Here is an 18,696-nt window from a genome sequence, read left to right on the forward strand (position 1 = left end):
AGGTGGATCACCTGAGGTCAGGAGTTTGAGACCAGCCTGGCCAATATGGTGAAACCCCATCTCTTTGTGGTGGATACCTGTAATCCCAGTTACTTGGGAGGCTGAGGCAGAAGAATCGCTTGAACCTGGGAGGTAGAGGTTGCAGTGAGCAGAGATCGGGCCATTGCACTCCAACCTGGGCAACATCTCAAAAAAATTATTTTAAATTAATTTTTTAAAAAAGTGGAATGCCACATGCTGACTTCTGGAAGGCTCTTCCCACCCAAGTCATGAGGAAGGGAGAAGAGGAGTGCTGAGGAGACACGAGGAAGCTTGTGCTGGAGAGAGATGATCTCCACTGCCCTGGCCTACCCGCATCAACCCTTCACAATGCTGGTGCTAGCTCTGGTGGCCACGACCAACAGGCAGGAATATAAGGGAGAGGCGACCGAGTGGAGTGCCCTGTGGACCAATCAGAGAGTAGGAGGTCATCACGCCACCTGAGGCCAGCCAATGAAAACGCGGCAAGCTCTATAAAAGCAGGCAATCAGCGGGGTCTGGTCACAGGACACAACAGAGACAACAGTTTCAAAGTCATGGCCCGAACGAAGCAGACTGCGCGCAAGTCCACGGGTGGCAAGGCACCGCGCAAGCAGTTGGCCACCAAGGTGGCTCGCAAGAGCGCACCCGCCACTGGCGGCATGAAGAAGCCGCACCGCTACCGACCTGGCACAGTGGTGCTTCGCGAGATCCGCCGCTACCAGAAGTCCACTGAGCTGCTAATCCGCAAGCTGCCCTTCCAGCGGCTGGTGCGCGAGATCGCTCAGGACTTTAAGACTGACCTGCGCTTCCAGAGCTCGGCTGTGATGGCGCTGCAGGAGGCGTGCGAGTCTTACCTGGTTGGGCTGTTCGAGGACACCAACTTGTGTGCCATCCACGCCAAACGGGTCACCATCATGCCCAAGGACATCCAGCTGGCACGCTGCATCCGCGGGGAGCGGGCCTAGGAGGGCCATCTCGCCACCTGAGAGGTTGCGCAACGTTCACCCCAAAGGCTCTTTTAAGAGCCACCCACCTGGTCGGAAGAGTTGCTGTAGCAAGTCAGGCTCTTGGGTTTTGGGGGTTCCTTCTGCTGGCCGGTGCTGGCTTACCTAATTCTGATTAGGGTGGGCGGCTGGCGAATCCTGTGTTCAGCCCGTCCAGTTAGGAGGCCAGCTACTCATGCGTGTTACCTCCCAGCCTGTCTCCAGTTACAAGTCCAGCTAGTCGTGTGTGGTGCTAACTTGGCCTATCCCTTTAGATAAGAATCATGGTTGGTCTGTTTGGGGACGGGGTGTTGAGGGTAGCGTAACTGGCCTATCTCCAGTTAGGTAAGCAACCCCAGCTAGTTGTGTCAACTCAGCCTATCTACAGTTAGGTTGGAAGGCTGGCTGGTCTTGTGTGTTCTCAGCTCAGCCTCTTTCAAATTAGGTTACAAGTCCCGTGTGTGTGTGTGTGTGTGTGTGTGTGTGTGTACACACAGCTTCTTTCCAGTGAGGTTACCAGTCCAGCTAGTCTTCTACCTAGACAGCCTGTTAAGGCCAGCAAGTAGTATGTGTTATCTTGACCTATTTTCGGTTAGAAGTCCAGCTACTTCACCAGCGTGGCAGCTCATGTCTGTAATCCCAGCACTCTGGGAGGCCAAGGCGGGTGGATCACCTGAGGTCAGGAGTTCCAGACCTGCCTGGCCAACATGGTGAAACCCCATCTCTACTAAAAAGACAAAAATTAGCCAGGTATGGTGGCACACGCCTGTAATCCCAGCTACTTGGGAGGCTGAGGCAGGAGAACTGCTTGAACCCAGGAGACAGAGGTTGCAGTGAGCCAAAATCATGCCACTGCACTCCAGCATGGGCAACAGAGTGAGACTCAGTCTCAAAATCAAAAAAAAAAAAAAAAAGTCCAGATACTTGTGTGTGTTAACTCAACCTACCTCCTGTTAATTTAGAAGGCTGACTAGTTGTGTATCTTGTTAACTTGGGCTATTTCCCATTAGGTTAGAAGGCTGGCTGGGGTGTGTGTGTGTGTGTGTGCGTGCGCGTGCACGTGTGCCCATGTGCACACACATATGTAGCTGTGGTGTTGGCCCATCTCCAGTTAGAAGTCCACGTCATTGTATGTGTTAACATACCCAATCTCCCATTCAGTTAAAAGGCTGGCTAGTCATGTATGTTGTTAATTCATCCTATCTTCTGTTAGGGTAGATGACTAGCTAGTTGTGTGTGAGAAGCCCAGCCAGGCATGTACATTGTTAATTCAGCCTAAGTGAAATCAATACTGGGAAACCCCAGCCTAAAGTTCAAAGAGGGCACTCTGCCCTGGAAGTCAGCTTACTGAGCAGTCGCAGACAGGGATGGCCCATGTGCCCAGCACTTTGAAACAGGCTTCCCAGCGCCACAAAGTAGTCTGGCAGTGCTCTGGGGATAAGAGACACAGAGACCAACTTGCTGAGAAATCCTTCAGCTAGGGCAGCAGGCCACAGATCCAATAGTAGACTTATGTTGGGAAAACCTGAGGATGGCTGTAAGGATAAGGATGTAGGGATTGTCTCCCTCTGGTACAGGTTGGAATCATTGATTTGTTAAAGGCTTTATTAAACTGAATGAAGCCAAGCACTACCCCATGCTGGGATCATGGAGGGAATAAAATCCATTTCCTCTGGGAATAAAATCCAATCCGAGTGGGCTGCTGCCCACTCTGCTTTCAAGGTGCTTATGCTTGAGTGAAGGGGGCCTGTATTGTGTGTAGAAGCAATGATAGTAAAAGATGCTCTTATACATAGCAAGGGGTGTGCACAAAACGCCATCAATAGGCAACAGTGGATTTTATAAGTCTCTTTGAACCTAATTTATAGCCTGTAGACTCAAAATTCAAAAGCTTCATCAATTTATTAGTACACACACAACTGAAAATCATACCTTTTAAATCTCAGGATGTATTTAAACTTATGAGTGCCAGATCCTTGGAGGGCTATCCAGAAAGCCTAGAATATTCAGGGAGAGCTGTGTTCTGGTTTTGAAAGTCAGTTCTGACTTTCAATACTAGACTCTTTTGGGATAAATTTAAGTTTTCCCTTTTTGTTTTGTTTTTTCAGAGACAGGGTCTTGCCATGCTGCCCAGGCTGGAGTGCAGTGGCTATTCACAGACATGAGCATAGTGGCCAGCCTCGAACTCCTGGGCTCAAGCCATCTTCCTGCCTTAGCCTCCCGAGCAGGTAAAGTTCAAGTCTTCTATGCTTTACAAAGCCCTTGTCCTGACAAAGTCTTGCCCAGTGGTGGAGAGCTAAACCTATGTAACCTTGCTGAGTAACCTTGCTGGGTAGCCTGGAGGGAGCAGTAATTTGGGCAGCTAGCTACATTTGCGTAACTGGATGCAGATAATGCATTCTTGACAGGATCATGATCAAGCTTTGCCTTCCGTAGGACACCAAGCCACTTGAGCAGTCCCCTGTCATTCTGGTCTTTGTATGAAGAACAGAGTCTAAGTTCGGCAGTGTGGGACATGCCTGTAATCCTAGCTACTGGGGAGGCGAGAGGATGGCTTGAGCCCAGGAGTTTTTGAGGCCAATCTGGGCAACAGACCCTGTCAAAAAGAACAACAACAACAAAACAAAACAAAGAACAAAACAAAACAAAAAACAACAACAACAAAAAAAAAACAAGAGCTTGGTCTTATATGTTCCTTGTTTTCACTGTTTAATGGAGTGGATAGTGCACAAATTGATGCCCTATAAAGATATAACAAGGCAACACAGGGCAATTTGTATCTCAGAACTGACTGCTGAGGACCTAAGGAAAGAAGTTTAGACACAGGAAGAAAGTAACCGAAGTCTTTCTGGGTTGTGTAAGTGGGTACTTGAGGAAGCCTTTCCACCCAGGCATGGTGGTTCATGTATGTAATTCCAGCTTTTTGGGAGGCTGAGATGGGAGGATTTCTTGAGGCCAAGGAGTTCAAGACCAGCCTGGACAACATGGCAAGACTCTGTCTCTATAAAAAATACAAAAATTAACTGGGCATGATGGCATGTGCCTGTGGTCCTAACTACTTAGAAGGCTGAGGTGGGAGAATCGCTTGAGCCCAAGAGTTCCAGGTTACAGTGAGCAGTAAACTGTGATCACACCACTGCACTCCATTCTGGGCAACAGAGCCAGAACCTTACAATTACAACCAACGCCTTTGCTTCTGTATCCTGCGAGTCCTAATGATGTGGGATAGTAACTGAAATGTGGTATCTGTTCACCATGTACTCAACTCTTCGAGAGCATATACACAATGGAGAGCATGCAGTCTATAAAAGTGGAATGAGTGGTTCTAAATATCCAAAGGTTAAAATTTCAGAAATAAACAACAGAAAGGAGAGTTAGGCATTAAGAGATACTGCGGCAGACCTTGGTGGACTGAACAAAGGAGGACAAATGTGGGAATAAAGACAAAGACAAAAGAGTATATTTGGATAAAGGGGTCAGGGGTCTCCTTGCTTCTAGTGAACAAGGGCCCTGAGCTGCTAGAGCCCTTCATATTTATTGAGTAAAGGAGATAGGGAGAAGGGGGTGGTTGTGGTCAGCTGCTTGACTTAGTGCAGGCCTGCATGACTACATTCTTTGAACAGTAGGCTCCAGATGTCCCAGTAGATAACCTCAAGGGGCACAGAGCCAGGGAATGAGGCCCTCAGTGTACCTTCTGGCGGCAGACACAGATGCAAGTTTGCCCACATCCTGCATTCATGATAAACAGTTTGCTCTTTAATCATATAGCTTCCAGTGGAATGCTGAGTTGGTCATGACCCTCAGACTTTCAGCTCCCAACAAGATAGCAGAATATACTTCCCCAAAATATGCAGATTTGATATAAGAATTATTTTGAGCTGAAGGCACTTGAAGAGCAGTAGGTGTAAGAAGGGCCCTCTGGCCCCTCTTCCTGAAAGCAGGCGATGAACCCTCCATGGGAAAGTTGCTTGCCTCTACCAGAGGGAGAAACAGCATGACTAAGCATGGGGACTGAAGCGCAGCAAAATGTGTACAAACAGGCTTTGTTAAAATAGCTCTTATCACCAGGTAGAGTGGCTCACGCCTGTAATCCCAGCACTTTGGGAGGCCAAGGCAGGCAGATCACCTGAGGTTAGGAGTTCCAGACCAGCCTGGCCAACATGAAACCCCATATCTACTAAAAAAAAAAAAAAAAAATCAGCTGGGTGTGGTGGTGCGCACCTGTAGTCCCAGCTACTTGGGAGACTGAGGCAGAAGAATTGCTTGAACCCAGGAGGTGGAGGTTGCAGTGAGCCACGATCACACCACTGCACTCCAGGCTGGGTGACAGAATGAGACTCTGCCTCAAACAAACAAACAAAAATAGCTCTTACCTTCCTCCAGCCTCCCCAGGTATTCCAGTTGCTGTCTCATAATTACTACCCTTTGTCCATCCAGTGGATAAGGACTTAGGCCTAACTGCTCTTGAGGTCTTCATTTTCCTGTGAAGGCTCCCATGTTCACGTAAAAGTAAAACGTATATGCTTTCTCCCGTTAATCTGTCTTCTTTCATTTTAGTCTATGCAGGCTGCTATAACAAAATGCTATGGGCTTGGTGGTTTATAAGTGACAGGAATTTATTGTTCACAGATCTGGTGGCTGGCAAGTCCAAGGTCAAGGTGCCAACAGATTCAGCTTCTGGTGAGATCCTGCTTTCTAATTCACAGACAGGGCCTTCTCACTGTGACCTCATGTGGTACAAGGGGTAAGGGGAAAATAAATCTCTGGAAGGGCACCAATCCTATTCATGAAGGCTCCACCCTTATGGCATAATTACTTTCCAAAGAACCCCATCTCCTAACACCATCACCTTGGAGGTGAGGATTTCAAAATATGAATTTTGGAGACAAACATGCAGTTCATAACAATCTGGATTTGTTTTTCTGTGGCCCAGTGGACTCTTCTGTTGAGGAGTCTGAATTGAAGACATAAAGAGGCCATGGCTCTGTCACCCTATTTTCAGGAGCCCCTCTTCTTTTCTGTTTAATTCAGCACATTTTAACTTACATGAGCACTTAAATTTTGCTCTCTAATCTTTTCTACAATGTTAATAACTTAGTGGGGGCTGCATTCAATAAGGGCAAAGGATATTTACCTTGTAACAGTGTAAGACTTGTGTTTAAAGACTGACATTGCTGATCCTTTGCTTAAATAATTTAAAAAAAAAAAAAAAAAGACAATCCACAGCAGTGGTATACAATTTAAGAATTCCAAAAGGATATATAGTGAAAATTGAGTCTCCCTCAGTTAGAGGGTTCCTCAGTCCTTAATTTCCCTCATCAGATGGAGTTTCTTGTTTTTCAAGAGATATATTTACAATAATTGTTTACCTAAATAGTAGCAAACTACATATATTCTACATCCTGCCTTTTATTAAACCTAACAATTTATCAGGACATGTAACTGCTATCTGATTTTTTTCTTAATGACTTGAGGATATGAAGGTTGTTCCAATTGTTTTATCATGATGATAGATTTCTCACCCCAATAACCAGGTGAGCCTAAAGGAGCATTAATAATGAGCATCTTGGGCTGATGCCACATTTTAACAAGTATTTGTTGAATTCCCCCACATCATGCTGGTATAGGGGGAAGACTGTGAATTAAATTGACCAAAGACAGACAGGAGAAAGGCATCCACATTGTATTGACCTTAATATTTTTATGTGCATGGGGTGTACAGGAAAGAAGTGAAAACCCAAAGAAGTTGTTAGGCTCAGCTGCTTGTAACCCATTTGTAATGAAGGGTGACAAATTGTCAGCAGGTGACTAGGGCATGTGTGGTGCTATGCGAGATATATAGATATATATATATATATATTCAATTTTCCCCTAATTCTGTGATTCTGTTTTCCCAATTGAAGGAAACCTGCAGCTCACAATCCCCTCACTGATGCAAATGACAGGCAGAGGATTGGGTAGGGGTGGAGGGTGTGAAAGGAGAATAAATCTTGAGCCCCAAAATCACTAACTAAAAGGAAAAGTCAAGCTGGGAACTGCTTAGAGCAAACCTGCCTCCCATTCTATTCAAAGTCATCCCTCTGCTCACTGAAATAAATGTATATCTGATGGCCTCTTTTGGAAAGGCTAATCAGAAACTCAAAAGAATGCAACCATTTGTGTCTTATCTACCTATGACCTGGAAGCCCTCTCCCCACTTCCAGTTGTCCCGCCTTTCTGGATGGAACCAATGTTCATCTTATATATATTGATCGATGTCTCATGTCTCCCTAAAATGTATAAAACCAAGCTGTGCTTGGACCACCTTGGGCACATGGCTGTGTCATGGGCGTGCATCCTTAACTTTGGCAAAATAAACTTCCTAATTGAAAGTAGTCTCAGATATTCGGGGTTCACAAGGGTAATTCACGTAATCACCCAGTGTCCACAGCCAGCCCGCACCTGTCAGCACACAGACCCCTTTGTGTGTGCGAGTGATGAGAGACCACGGAAGAAACACTTTACCAAGTGAGCCCAGGGAAAGCCAGCCATCTATGCCTGTGGCCAGCTGTCTACACCTGCACACCCAGGAGACTGCAGAACGGTGCCTCTTAGCCTTCGAGGCCCTGTTTTCCTGTCTGCCTGAATCCCCTGTGTGGGCCAAGCCTTAGTTTCTTCATCTGTTCTCTCTCCCCAATCCCAGGACTCTGACTCGGGGCACACAGGCCTCTGGTCCCTTTTCCTGAAAGCAGGAGATGAACCCTACATGTGAAAGGTGCATCCTTCTACTGGAGGATGAAGCATCATGACTAGGCATGGGGACTCAAGGCCAGGAGAAATGGCCACCATCCAGGACCTGGGCAGGGCTAGGGGCGGCATTTTGGCTGAAACAGTAAGAGACTTTTAAACCAGAGCGACTCCATCTTGTATAGAGGCTGGGTAAGATAAGGCTGAGAGCTGCTGGGCTGCCTTCCCCAGAAGTTAGACATTCCAAGTCACAGGATGGGATAGGAGGTTGGCACAAGATACACATCATAAAGACCTTGCTGATGAAACAGCATGTGGTGAAGAGGCCGGCAAAACCAAGATGGCGACCAGAATAACCTCTGGTCATCATGACTGCTCATTATACGCTAATTATAATACATGAGCATGCTAACAGATACCCTCACCAGTGCCACAACAGTTTACAGATACCAAGACAAGGTCACACTTACCCTATATGGTCTAACAAGGGGAGGAACCCTCAGTTTCTGGAATTGCCCATCCTTTTCCTGGGAAATTCATGAATATCCCACCCCTTATTTAGCATATAATAAATAAATAGCCATAAAAATGGGCAACCTGCAGCCCTCCAGGCTGGTCTGCCCATGGAGTAGCCACTCTTTATTCCTTTACTTTCTTAATAAACTTGCTTTCACTTTACTCTATGGATTTGCCCCGAATTCTTTCTTGCCCAAGATCCAAAACCCTCTCTCAGGGTCTGGATCAGGACCCGTTTCTGGTAACAAAACCACCTGGGAGTGTTGGCAAGACCCACCCTGTCCCCCCTCGCCCCAGGTGACGTGACCTGACCTGCCAGGTGGTCCCTCCAAACTGCTCTGCCCACAGGATTGGGACGCCCCTCTCTGGACCCTCAGCCTGATGCTGACTGCCCACCATGTGGGCAGACCTGGGGGCTGGCTGCTCCTGGGGACCTCCTTCATAGCTTCTCAACCGGCACTCGCTCCTGCTGCCTCACCCCCACCCCAGCCCCCACAAACTCCTCTCCATCCCCTACCTACCCTGACCAACTTAGCCCCCACCTAACCCTCCAGCCTGGGGCTCGTGAGCCCTCCCACAGCCCCAACCCCAGGTTGAGAAGCCTCTTCCAATCCCACTCCCCGGACCCTGACGCTCGCATAGCTGCCCCTTGCCCCACCAGCTGTCCCCATTCCACTCCTAACCCCCAAGTAACCCCCCAACTCCCACCCCCCTCCACACTCCCTTAACCTCCCCTAAAAGTCCCACCCCAGGACAACAGGACTCCTCCCTTCGCTGGGCTGTGAACCACATCCTCCCCACCGCCCAGTAAGCTCCCGGCTGCGCCGTCCCCTGGCCGGTCCTGAGCCTCACACCCTCTGCCGCCTTCCATCCCCAAGTCACCCCCAACCTCTCCTAAGAGGCGCCGCCCCCATCCCGGCCAACGCTCTCTCCCTTGCCCAGCACTCCCCTTCCCCGGCTCCCACCGCCCCACCGATGACGCCACAAAGCCCCTCGGCCGCCCGACCCCACGCCCCCACGCCCCGGGCCAGGCCGCGGGCCCCTGGGCTTCGTAGGGGCAGACCCAGCCCTTCCCTGCAGCTAGCGCTCAGCCGGGTGCGTTAGGCGCTGTGCAAGGCCCCCCCGCGGTGAGTACCCGCCCCCCCGCCTAGGCCACCCTCCTGTGGCGCCTGGGCCACGACCTAAGCCTAACCCGGTCCTCCTCGCCCTCCAACGCCCGGCCTTCCCGCCTCAGCCGGCCGCCCTGTCCCTGCAGGGGCTAGCGCACTTGGACAAGGTAACTCCACCGGGACCCTAGCGGACCAGAGCGGGAAGGACGGGGATCCCCGCAGCCAGAGCCAGAGCCCCACGCCCGCTGACGCTGCCCCTGCCCGGCTTCGGTCCGGGTGGACTGGGTGCCTCAGTTAGGGCTCTTGGGGGGAAGGAGGGGGCTGGCGCCGGGTGGTTGGCGTGCAGAGAGCTCCGAGAAAATGTAAGTGGGACACAGCCGGGGAAGTCTGAGACCCCTAGACACCTTCGCTTTAAGGGATGGCAGGACGGAAGGGGAGACTCGTGTTTGCAGTGTAGACGCGATTTTCAATTCCCTTTGCCACTGGGTCCCCATAGCAACCCCGTGGCGTAGGCAGAAGGCTGTGACTCTCCACTGCCCGGGGTCGCGAGTGTTCAAATTGCAGGGGGTGTCTGTGTGCACGCTCGTGTGTCTGTGCGTGTGTGCGCGCACGTTACCTGTGTGTACATGCATGCATGTGTACAGATATGTGCATCTGTGCCTGTGTGTGCTGTTTGTGGATGCGTGTTTCTGTGGATGCACGTTTCTGTATGTTTGTAACTGTGTATTTGTGTGGTGTGTATGCGTGGGTGTGCGTGTGTACACATGCACGTTTGTATACATGCATGGGTATGTGTATGGGTGTGTGTTCGTCTGTGCGTGTATGCACGTGTTTGTGCGTGTGGGGACGTGTATGCACACGCATGGTTTTTCTGAACCTCACCTCACTAAAAGGAAGAGAGCTTTTTTCCTCTGATAGCCCATCCCTTTTTCCTTTGGTGAACAGGGTTTTGTTAAAGAAAAAATTATTCTGACACTTTAAAGGCTCTTTAGTCAGGTTACTTGCAAGGGGAGTGTTGGCCAGCAAAGACCATTGGGGATGTATATGGGAATGGGAGTGGGGATCTGGGGGTGGTTAGTGGTTGGAAAGTGATTAAGGGAAGGCTCCAAGGGTAGGGGCTTCTCCCTAAGCTGACCTAGCAGGCTGCTCCAGAAAGGCAGGTTGAAGGCCTAGAGGAGGAACTGATCAGATGTGGAGCTGGGGGTAGCCAGCAGCAGGCAGAAGTGGTCCAGGCCCAGTGGAGAGGAGAGGCAGAGGGGCCTGGCAAGCATTGGTCAGGGAGGGTCTGTGTAGTTTCTGGGGAGGCATCTGTGTCTGTTATTGACAAGGCTAAAAATGATGACTCTGGACCGCAGTCCTAGCCCTCCTCTGTAAAGGGAGGCTGTACAGGAAGGTTGCACACTGCCAGCGCCCAGAGCATCAGCCTGCTTCCTCCCACCTCTCCACAGTCCCTCAACTTGGGAACCTGCCTCGTGTCTCCCAGGAGCCATGGAGGCTGTGGAACTTGCCAGAAAGCTGCAGGAGGAAGCTACGTGCTCCATCTGTCTGGACTACTTCACAGACCCTGTGATGACAGCCTGTGGCCACAACTTCTGCCGCGCATGCATCCAGCTGAGCTGGGAGAAGGCGCGGGGCAAGAAGGGGAGGCGGAAGCAAAAGGGCTCCTTCCCCTGCCCCGAGTGCAGAGCGATGTCCCCGCAGAGGAATCTGCTGCCCAACCGGCTGCTGACCAAGGTGGCCGAGATGGCGCGGCAGCATCCTGGCCTGCAGAAGCAAGACCTGTGCCAGGAGCACCAGGAGCCCCTCAAGCTTTTCTGCCAGGAGGACCAGAGCCCCATCTGTGTGGTGTGCAGGGAGTCCCGGGAGCACCGACTGCACAGGGTGCTGCCCGCTGAGGAGGCAGTGCAGGGGTACAAGGTGGGCCACATCGGGGCCCAGGTCAAGGGGAGGAGGCATCCAGGGGGCAAGGTGACCCAGATCATGGGGGAGGGAGCAGGTGTCCAGGGACAAAGTGGCCCAAGTCCGGGGCTGGGGAGGTGGCGTCCAGGGAACAAGGTGGCCTGGGGCTGGGGAGGAGTGTCCGTGGGGACAATGTGGGCCTACACTGTATGATGCAGGCATTGCAAAATCTTAACCTCTCCTCTCTTATAGTATTTTGGGTGGCTCTGAGAACCAAACTGATTTGAGACAGATGAGCAGAAGCAAAGCACTGAATTTCATTCCCTATAAGCTTTCCATGACCTGGGAGTCCCTCCTGAGGAGCCAGAGGCCCATGGAAGCATGTTAGAGCCAAACACATACCTGAGGAGGATGAGGGTTAGCTTAGCAGGGTCCCTTTTGCACAGATTTCTCTGGTTTCAGCTTTCCTACCCTTGGTAAGAACATGGCTTTCCTCCTGGCCTAGGGCAGGCCTATCCGGCATGGTGGGCTGTGCCTTCTGCTCTTAGGAAGGCCGAGGATCACAGCAATTCTTACACCTGCCCTTTTTTAAGTGCTTTTAGCTCAAAATAATCCAAGGTGGCACATTCTGGGTGATGTATTTTGATCCCCTGCCCCTTCTGAGGAGGGTCTCTGGGGTGGGTGCAGTTTCAGCAAGCACAACTGTACTCTAGGCAGGAGGTGGGCAGATCACTGATCCCAAATCCTGCGGTTTGTGTGTCCCACAGTTGAAGCTGGAGGAAGACACGGAGTACCTTCGGGAGCAGATCACCAGGACAGGGAATCTGCAGGCCAGGGAGGAACAGAGCTTAGCGGAGTGGCAGGTGGGCGCCTGGGGCTGTCCAGTCCCTTTCCTGCTGCTGCTCCATCTTCCTGCATTTACATGTCTGTGTCTGCCTGTGGGGATATGCTGCCTCAGCGGCAGGAAAAGAAAAAAGCTGCCTCCACCCTTCTAGGTTCTATGGCTGGCCTCAGAATGAAAATGACTTAAGACAGATGAACAGCAGAGAAAAAGATAAAAAGGCAATTTTAAATTACAGATGCACACATAGGGTGGGGAGAAGGGACCTCAAAAATCGTACTTAAAGAGGCAGCCAGAGGGTGGGGGCTCTGTACCACAAAGGAGGCAGCCAGAGGGTGGGGGCTCAGTACCACAAAGGAGGCAGCCAGAGGGTAGGGGCATAGGTCGGCACCACAAAGGAACAGGGCTTGGGGCCTCTGGGCTGGGGGGGGCAGATAATGTTGGTTAAGTATTTAAGCAAGTGTCTCAGGTGAAGAGTTGTTTTTGGAAATCTCTTCCTGATGTAGATGCCTTGACCACTGGAAATTTCCTTCATGAAAGGGCACTTTTTTATTTTTATTTTTTTGAGATGGAGTTTCACTCTTGTTGCCCAGGCTAGAGTGCAATGATGTGGTGTTGGCTCACTGCAACCTCTGCCTCCCAGGTCCAAGCAGTTCTCCTGCCTCAGCCTCCCAAGCAGCTGGGACTACAGGTGCCTGCCACCATGCCCGACTAACTTTCGTATTTTTAGTAGAGACGGGGTTTCACCATGTTGGTCAGGCTGGTCTCGAACTCCTGACCTCAGATGATCTGACCGCCTCGGCCTCCCAAAGTGCTGGGATTACAGGCATGAGCCATCGCGCCAGGCCAGGCACTTTATTTTTTTAGGCAGCTAATGGGGGAGGCAAACAGGTTTTCCTGCTTTTGCACGTTCTCAATGGCCTTTAGTTCACCCTAATCCTAATGCCTGTCAAAACACAAAATCAAAACAGATTTAGAGATGTGGAGCGCAGTGATGTGATCATTGCTCACTGCAGCCTCAAACTCCTGCACTCAAGTGATCCTCCTGCTTCAACTTCCTGAGTAGCTGGGACTACAGGTACTTGCCACCAAGATCGGCTTTTTTTTTTTTTTTTTGTAGAGACATGGTCTTGCTATTGCCCAGGCTGGCCTTGAACTCCTGAGCTCAAACTATCTTCCCGCCTCAGTCTCCCAAAAGCACTGGGATTATAGGTGTGAGCCACTGCATCCAGTTAAGAGGAAAGATTTATTTGTAAGGCCACCGAGTTGGGAGGGAGAACAGCTCTTAAACTTGCCTCCCGAGTGATACAGCTTAGGAGTCTTTATGAGCTAGGGAGGCAGGGTGGTCCAGCAGGCCCATTCTGCGCAGGTGTCTCTGCGGTGCATGGCATTTCACAGGACACAGGTACCAGAAATGGCAGCCTTAGCATGATCTGAGGTTGGAAGTTTTGGCCCTCTGACATCAAAAGGCCACCTCGGGCACTGGGACAGGTCCACTTGAAGGGCAGATGGTCTCAACCAGTTTCAGCTGGACAGGAACTGCCCCACGTTCCTGAAGCGACCAGTCCCATGGGTGACCTATGAATATTATTTATAAAGCAGCCAGTGAAGGTTGGTCAGCATTCAGAGGCACGGCCTTCAGTTTCATGGAAATAGGAAAAATAAAGTAACAAAAAGCAATCAGGGCAGGCTGACCTGATCAATGAACCCCTTGGTTTCATTAGCACCAGTGACTCCATTCTGGTTGGGTCTGGTCTTCTGGGACTTAGCACAGGAGCCTAGTTCAAAATAGTGGCCCCTGAGGATCACTTGAGCCCAGGAGTCCAAGACAGCAGTGAACCACGATCATGCCACTGAACCCCAGCCTGGGCAACATAGCAAGACCCTGTCTCTAAAAAAAAATTAAAAATTAGCTGGGCATGGTGGTAGTGACACATGTCTGTAGTCCCACTTACTTGGAAGGCTGAGGTGGGAGGGTCACTTGAGGCCAGGAGGTCAAAGTTGCAGTGAGTTGTGGTTGTGCCACTGCACTCCAGCCTGGGCAACAGAGCAAGACCCTGTCCCTACACAAAATTTAAAAACTGGCTGGATGTGGTGGTGCATGCCTGTGGTCCCAGTTACTCAGATAACTTGAGCCCAGGAGGTCGAGGTTGCAGTAAGTGCCACTGTACTCCAGCCTGGGCAACTGAGCGAGACCCTGTCTCAAACAAAACAAAAAACAATGGCCACCCATAAATTTTGTTTAACATGCCCAAGAGGCTTATTTGGGGGTGAACATTCTGAACCTCCTCAGAGCAAGGGTGCCTGGGTGTTTGGATGTGTGGAAGTTGCACTTTGGGGCTCCGAGGGTTACACTCAGTGTATCACAGGATAGCAGGGGTGGCGGCCTCTGTCACAGTTCCTGGTCCCCAACTAAAGCTCAGGTTGCTGGTGATCTGTGGGTCACCAGGGTCCTGGGGAGAGGTGCCAGCATCCCTGGAGCCGAGCCACCTGCTGGCGACATGCCGGGCTTCTCCACCCTGCAGGGCAAGGTGAAGGAGCGGAGAGAACGTATTGTGCTGGAGTTTGAGAAGATGAACCTCTACCTGGTGGAAGAAGAGCAGAGGCTCCTCCGGGCTCTGGAGAGGGAAGAGGAGGAGACTGCCAGCAGACTCCGGGAGAGCGTGGCCTGCCTGGACCGGCAGGGTCACTCCCTGGAGCTGCTGCTGCTGCAGCTGGAGGAACGGAGTGCACATGGACCCCTCCAGATGCTGCAGGTGAGCTGGTGGGCTTGGCAGGCAGTGGGGAATGTGAGCTCTGACAGGCATGGACAGCGGGGGCTGAGCTTAGGGAAGAGGCAGCCAATAGGAAAGGGCTGTTAGCTCCCCAGTCTCCTAGTCCTCGAGGCTGGGTGGCTGAGGCCAAGGTGTGGGCAGGCCTGGTTCCTCCTGAGCCTCTCTCCTGGACCTGAAGATGCTGTCTCCTCCCCGTGTCCTCACAGCATCATCTCTCTATGCATGGCTGTGTCCTAATCATCTCCTTCTATAAAGACACCAGTTAGACTGGATTAGGGCCCACCCCAGTGACTTCAACTCTCTCCTTAAAGATGCTGTCTCCAAACACAGTCACATTCTGAGGTCCTGAGAGTTCAGGCTTCAACCTGTGAATTTGTGGGGACACAAGTCAGCCCCTTACAGGTTCCAACCTGAGACAGTGTCCCCATTTCCTTCCAAGTCCAGAGAAGTGGCTTGGGACACCTAGCAGCCAGGTGCGGCTTTGGGACAGCGACTCCATGTCTCAGTGTGGGGGAGGCACACTGTCCCAGAAGTGAGTTGTGTGGCAATGGCAGTGGGGAGGTGAAGCAGCCAGCCTGCCTGCCGGGACCAGCCTGTGTGCCATGGCCCTGGAGAGGGGGCTTGATTACAGCTGACAAGACGCCGTCTCTACACAAACTTAAAAATATTAGCAGGGCATGGTGACATGTGCCTGTGGTCCCAGGACTCAGGAGGCTGAGGCAGGAAGATTGCTCGAGCCCGTGAGTTCAAGGCTGCAGTGAGCTATTGCACCACTGCACTCCAGCCTGGGTGATGGTGAGATCACATCTAGGAAAAAAAAAGAAAGGAAAAGGGAAAACAAAGCGGCTTGTTCACAACCCACTACATTGGTTTGCTGACCAACTGAGGGGAAAAGCCCCTGCAGCTGGTAGAAGAGTGCTCCCATGAGCAGAGGGCCAAGTGCATCACCTGCATGAGAGTCCCTGCCAAGAGTTAGGGTCACACTCTGGAAACTAGAAATATGGCCTTTGGAAAACAAGTCCCTTATAGCTTCCAGGCCAGAGAAGTGAACAGTGATCTCTTTAGGGAACTCAATCCCTAAAGAGGCTACAGAAAATCCCCAGGTGGCTCAGTCTGTTACCCGCCCCCCTCCCTCCCCAAACCGCACCCAATTGCGCCCTGACCCCTATTCCTGCTGGGTGGGCCACAACCACCTGAAATGGGAGAGGAGGGTCAGTGTTGAGTGGCCACTTGCCCAGAAGGGCTCCCTCCACCTTTTCTGAGTTGCAGGACCTCAGGTGTGTGACCGTGGGCTGACAGGGTAGCTCAGCTTAGGTGAGGCACTGGGGGCTTTGGTAGTAGTGGGAACTAGGGCAGTGGAGAAGGCTCAGGAATTCCATGAAGCTCAGTTGTGGGAAGGGAATGCCCAGGGGACAGGATGGGTCTTGCCCTAAGACATGGACAAGAAGGGAGCAGGGACATTGAGGTGAGCCAGGAGCTTGGCTCACTCCCTGCCCTCTGTCCCTGTCTTTTGCAGGACATGAAGGAACCCCTGAGCAGGTATGTGGTCCCCTCAGGCGGGGGCGGGGGCAGTGGCAGCGGGGGGCCAGAGGGGACAATAAGATTGTGGGACCAGGGGAGTCAATAAGACTATGCCCACTGGAGGAAGAACAACGTGAGTGTGCAGTGCCCAGAGGTTGCCCCTCCAACCAGACCCAGGACTGTGTGCAGGGTTCCTGGACAGATTGAAGTGCTAAGAGGCTTTCTAGGTAAGTGGGCACCCAGGGCCGGGACCTCTGACCCAGGATCTCTTGGCGATGCCCCACTGCACCCCCCAGCCTCGGAAGCCATCAGTGGGGGGGGTCTGCAAGTGCACTGCCTGATGACGGTGACTGGCTATTCACTGTGCCTTCGTAGGGTGGCATTACCGGTGGTTCTAATTCATGGGCTGAAGCTTGTTGAGTTCCCAGTGGTCCCTCCGCCCAGCCCCCTGTACCTTATTGCCACCAATACCCACACACAGTTGGGGTGTGGAAGCATCAAGTAACCCCAGATTCACAGCAGGGGAGGCCTCTGAGTTAGGGGATCATTTGGCCACATCCACCACTAGGGCCCGGGCGCTCCCACTGTTGACCCTGAATGCCCCACACCTTTCCCCATCTCTCCGCTGCCACGCCCATCTACAGAGGATGTGGTGCCTGATGCCACCTCCGCACACCCCTACCTTCTCCTGTACGAGAGCCGCCAGAGGCGCTACCTCGGCTCTTCGCTGGAGGGCAGCAGGTTCTGCAGCAAGGACCGATTCATGGCTTACCCCTGTGCCGTGGGCCAGACAACCTTCTCCTCTGGGAGGCACTACTGGGAGGTGGGCATGAACATCACCGGGGACGCGCTGTGGGCCCTGGGTGTGTGCAGAGACAACGTGAGCAGGAAAGACAGGGTCCCCAAGTGCCCCGAAAACGGCTTCTGGGTGGTACAGCTGTCCAAGGGAACCAAGTACTTATCCGCCTTGTCTGCCCCAATCCCGGTTATGCTGATGGAGCCTCCCAGCCATGTGGGCGTCTTCCTGGACTTCGAGGCCGGGGAGGTGTCATTCTACAGCGTGAGTGATGGATCCCACCTGCACACCTACTCCCAGGCCACCTTCCCGGGCCCCCTGCAGCCTTTCTTCTGCCTAGGGGCTCCGAAGTCTGGTCAGATGGTCATCTCCACAGTGACCATGTGGGTGAAGGGATAGAGATGCAGGCCGGGGAACATTGCCCCTGGCTCTGCAGAAGGTGTGGGCCTTCTGCTTACTGCAGGCCACCTGCCAGGGTTCTCTGGCATCAGGCTGGCAGCCATTAGACATGCAGAGGGGTTTCTCAAAGTCTAAATATAATTGCGATTAAAACTGTCAAACATTAAGAGGGTATATATTGACAGATGCTTCCTAGAGGAAACTCTTGAAAGCCCCTGCATTCTGAGTGGACCATTTCTAAATCCATATCTATACACCAGGAACAGCATGGTCACGTTTTCTTTAGCCATGCCCCCACCCCCACTTTGGAATGGCACAAATCTGTGGCTCCCAGCCGCCCCCAGGGGTTTAGGTTACTCTGTCAAAGAAGCAGAAATATCCTATGGCGGGGAGGAGCGGGGTTGGTTAGGTTGCTCTGTCAGGGATGGTCCCAGGTTGCCCATGGAAATGTCCTATGCATCCTATTGGGTCCTACGAAGGGGGAAAATGGGAAAGGCTGAACCCCTAACAAGCCTCAGAGCTGCCCACCGCCATCCCTTTCGACCCCCGAAGCTGCACGAGCAGGGGCAAAATCCCAAGGAGGTTAGGATTTATGTAGGGGCCTCCTTTCCACAACGCCCTTCCCTTTTCCAAGGAACCCCCCACCCACCCCTGCAGGGTCAAGCACTAGCGCGGCAGAATTCCGGAGTCAGCGTACTCCTACCTCGACAAAGCCGGAGTGTCTGTCTGCGCGAGGGGCTGCCTGGAACAGCGTGTCCCTTCGGAGTGGTTCCCGCAGAGAGAATGTGGGCCTCCTGGAGGGATGGCCCCGTCGCATCCCCCAACTCCAGTCATTCTGACCTTGGCCTGCCAAGGCTGTGAGGGCCGGGCCTTCCGAGGATACCCGCCCTGGGAAGCACTGGCTGAGCGAGGGTTGAGGACGCACTAGGGGTATGGCGAGGGGTTCCAATGCCCCAGGCTGTGGGCTCCCTTAGTCCTTGCAGTTGCTTCCGTGTGCCCCGCCCTGAGCCCCCATACTTCCTAGCTCCGCCCCCTGTCCCATCTCTCCCCGGTAGCCCATTCTGTGTGCCCTATCCCTCCTCCTTGCCCCGCCCCCTGCTCATCCCTCCCC

The 18,696-nt window shown here is 52.2% G+C and overlaps 2 protein-coding genes across 3 annotated transcripts in view; both read left to right on the plus strand.

Annotated features, from left to right (window-relative positions):
- The first annotated feature begins 539 nt into the window (after positions 1 to 539).
- LOC105524989 (histone H3.1) lies at positions 540 to 1,098 on the plus strand. The gene has a single exon (XM_011960484.1). It carries the CDS (start codon positions 576 to 578, stop codon positions 984 to 986), a length of 411 nt encoding a protein of 136 aa, XP_011815874.1. The 5' UTR covers positions 540 to 575; the 3' UTR covers positions 987 to 1,098.
- A 7,898-nt stretch (positions 1,099 to 8,996) lies between these two features.
- Positions 8,997 to 18,696, plus strand: part of LOC105524990 (E3 ubiquitin-protein ligase TRIM11) — a 23,133-nt gene continuing 13,433 nt past the window's right edge. Inside the window, exons 1-7 of one of the 2 annotated variants that reach the window (XM_011960485.1) lie at positions 8,997 to 9,373; positions 10,839 to 11,272; positions 12,022 to 12,117; positions 14,621 to 14,851; positions 16,386 to 16,408; positions 16,514 to 16,617; positions 17,035 to 17,746. In XM_011960485.1, the coding sequence (XP_011815875.1) occupies positions 10,844 to 11,272; positions 12,022 to 12,117; positions 14,621 to 14,851; positions 16,386 to 16,408; positions 16,514 to 16,617; positions 17,035 to 17,585 (1,434 nt within the window). In that variant the 5' untranslated portion in view covers positions 8,997 to 9,373; positions 10,839 to 10,843 and the 3' untranslated portion in view covers positions 17,586 to 17,746. Of the gene's footprint in view, positions 9,523 to 10,838; positions 11,273 to 12,021; positions 12,118 to 14,620; positions 14,852 to 16,385; positions 16,409 to 16,513; positions 16,618 to 17,034; positions 17,747 to 18,696 lie in introns of those variants that run through there. The other variant, XM_011960486.1, reaches the window with a different exon arrangement.

Source organism: Colobus angolensis, unplaced genomic scaffold (assembly GCF_000951035.1).
Source record: "Colobus angolensis palliatus isolate OR3802 unplaced genomic scaffold, Cang.pa_1.0 Scaffold511, whole genome shotgun sequence".
Taxonomy (NCBI): domain Eukaryota; kingdom Metazoa; phylum Chordata; class Mammalia; order Primates; family Cercopithecidae; genus Colobus; species Colobus angolensis.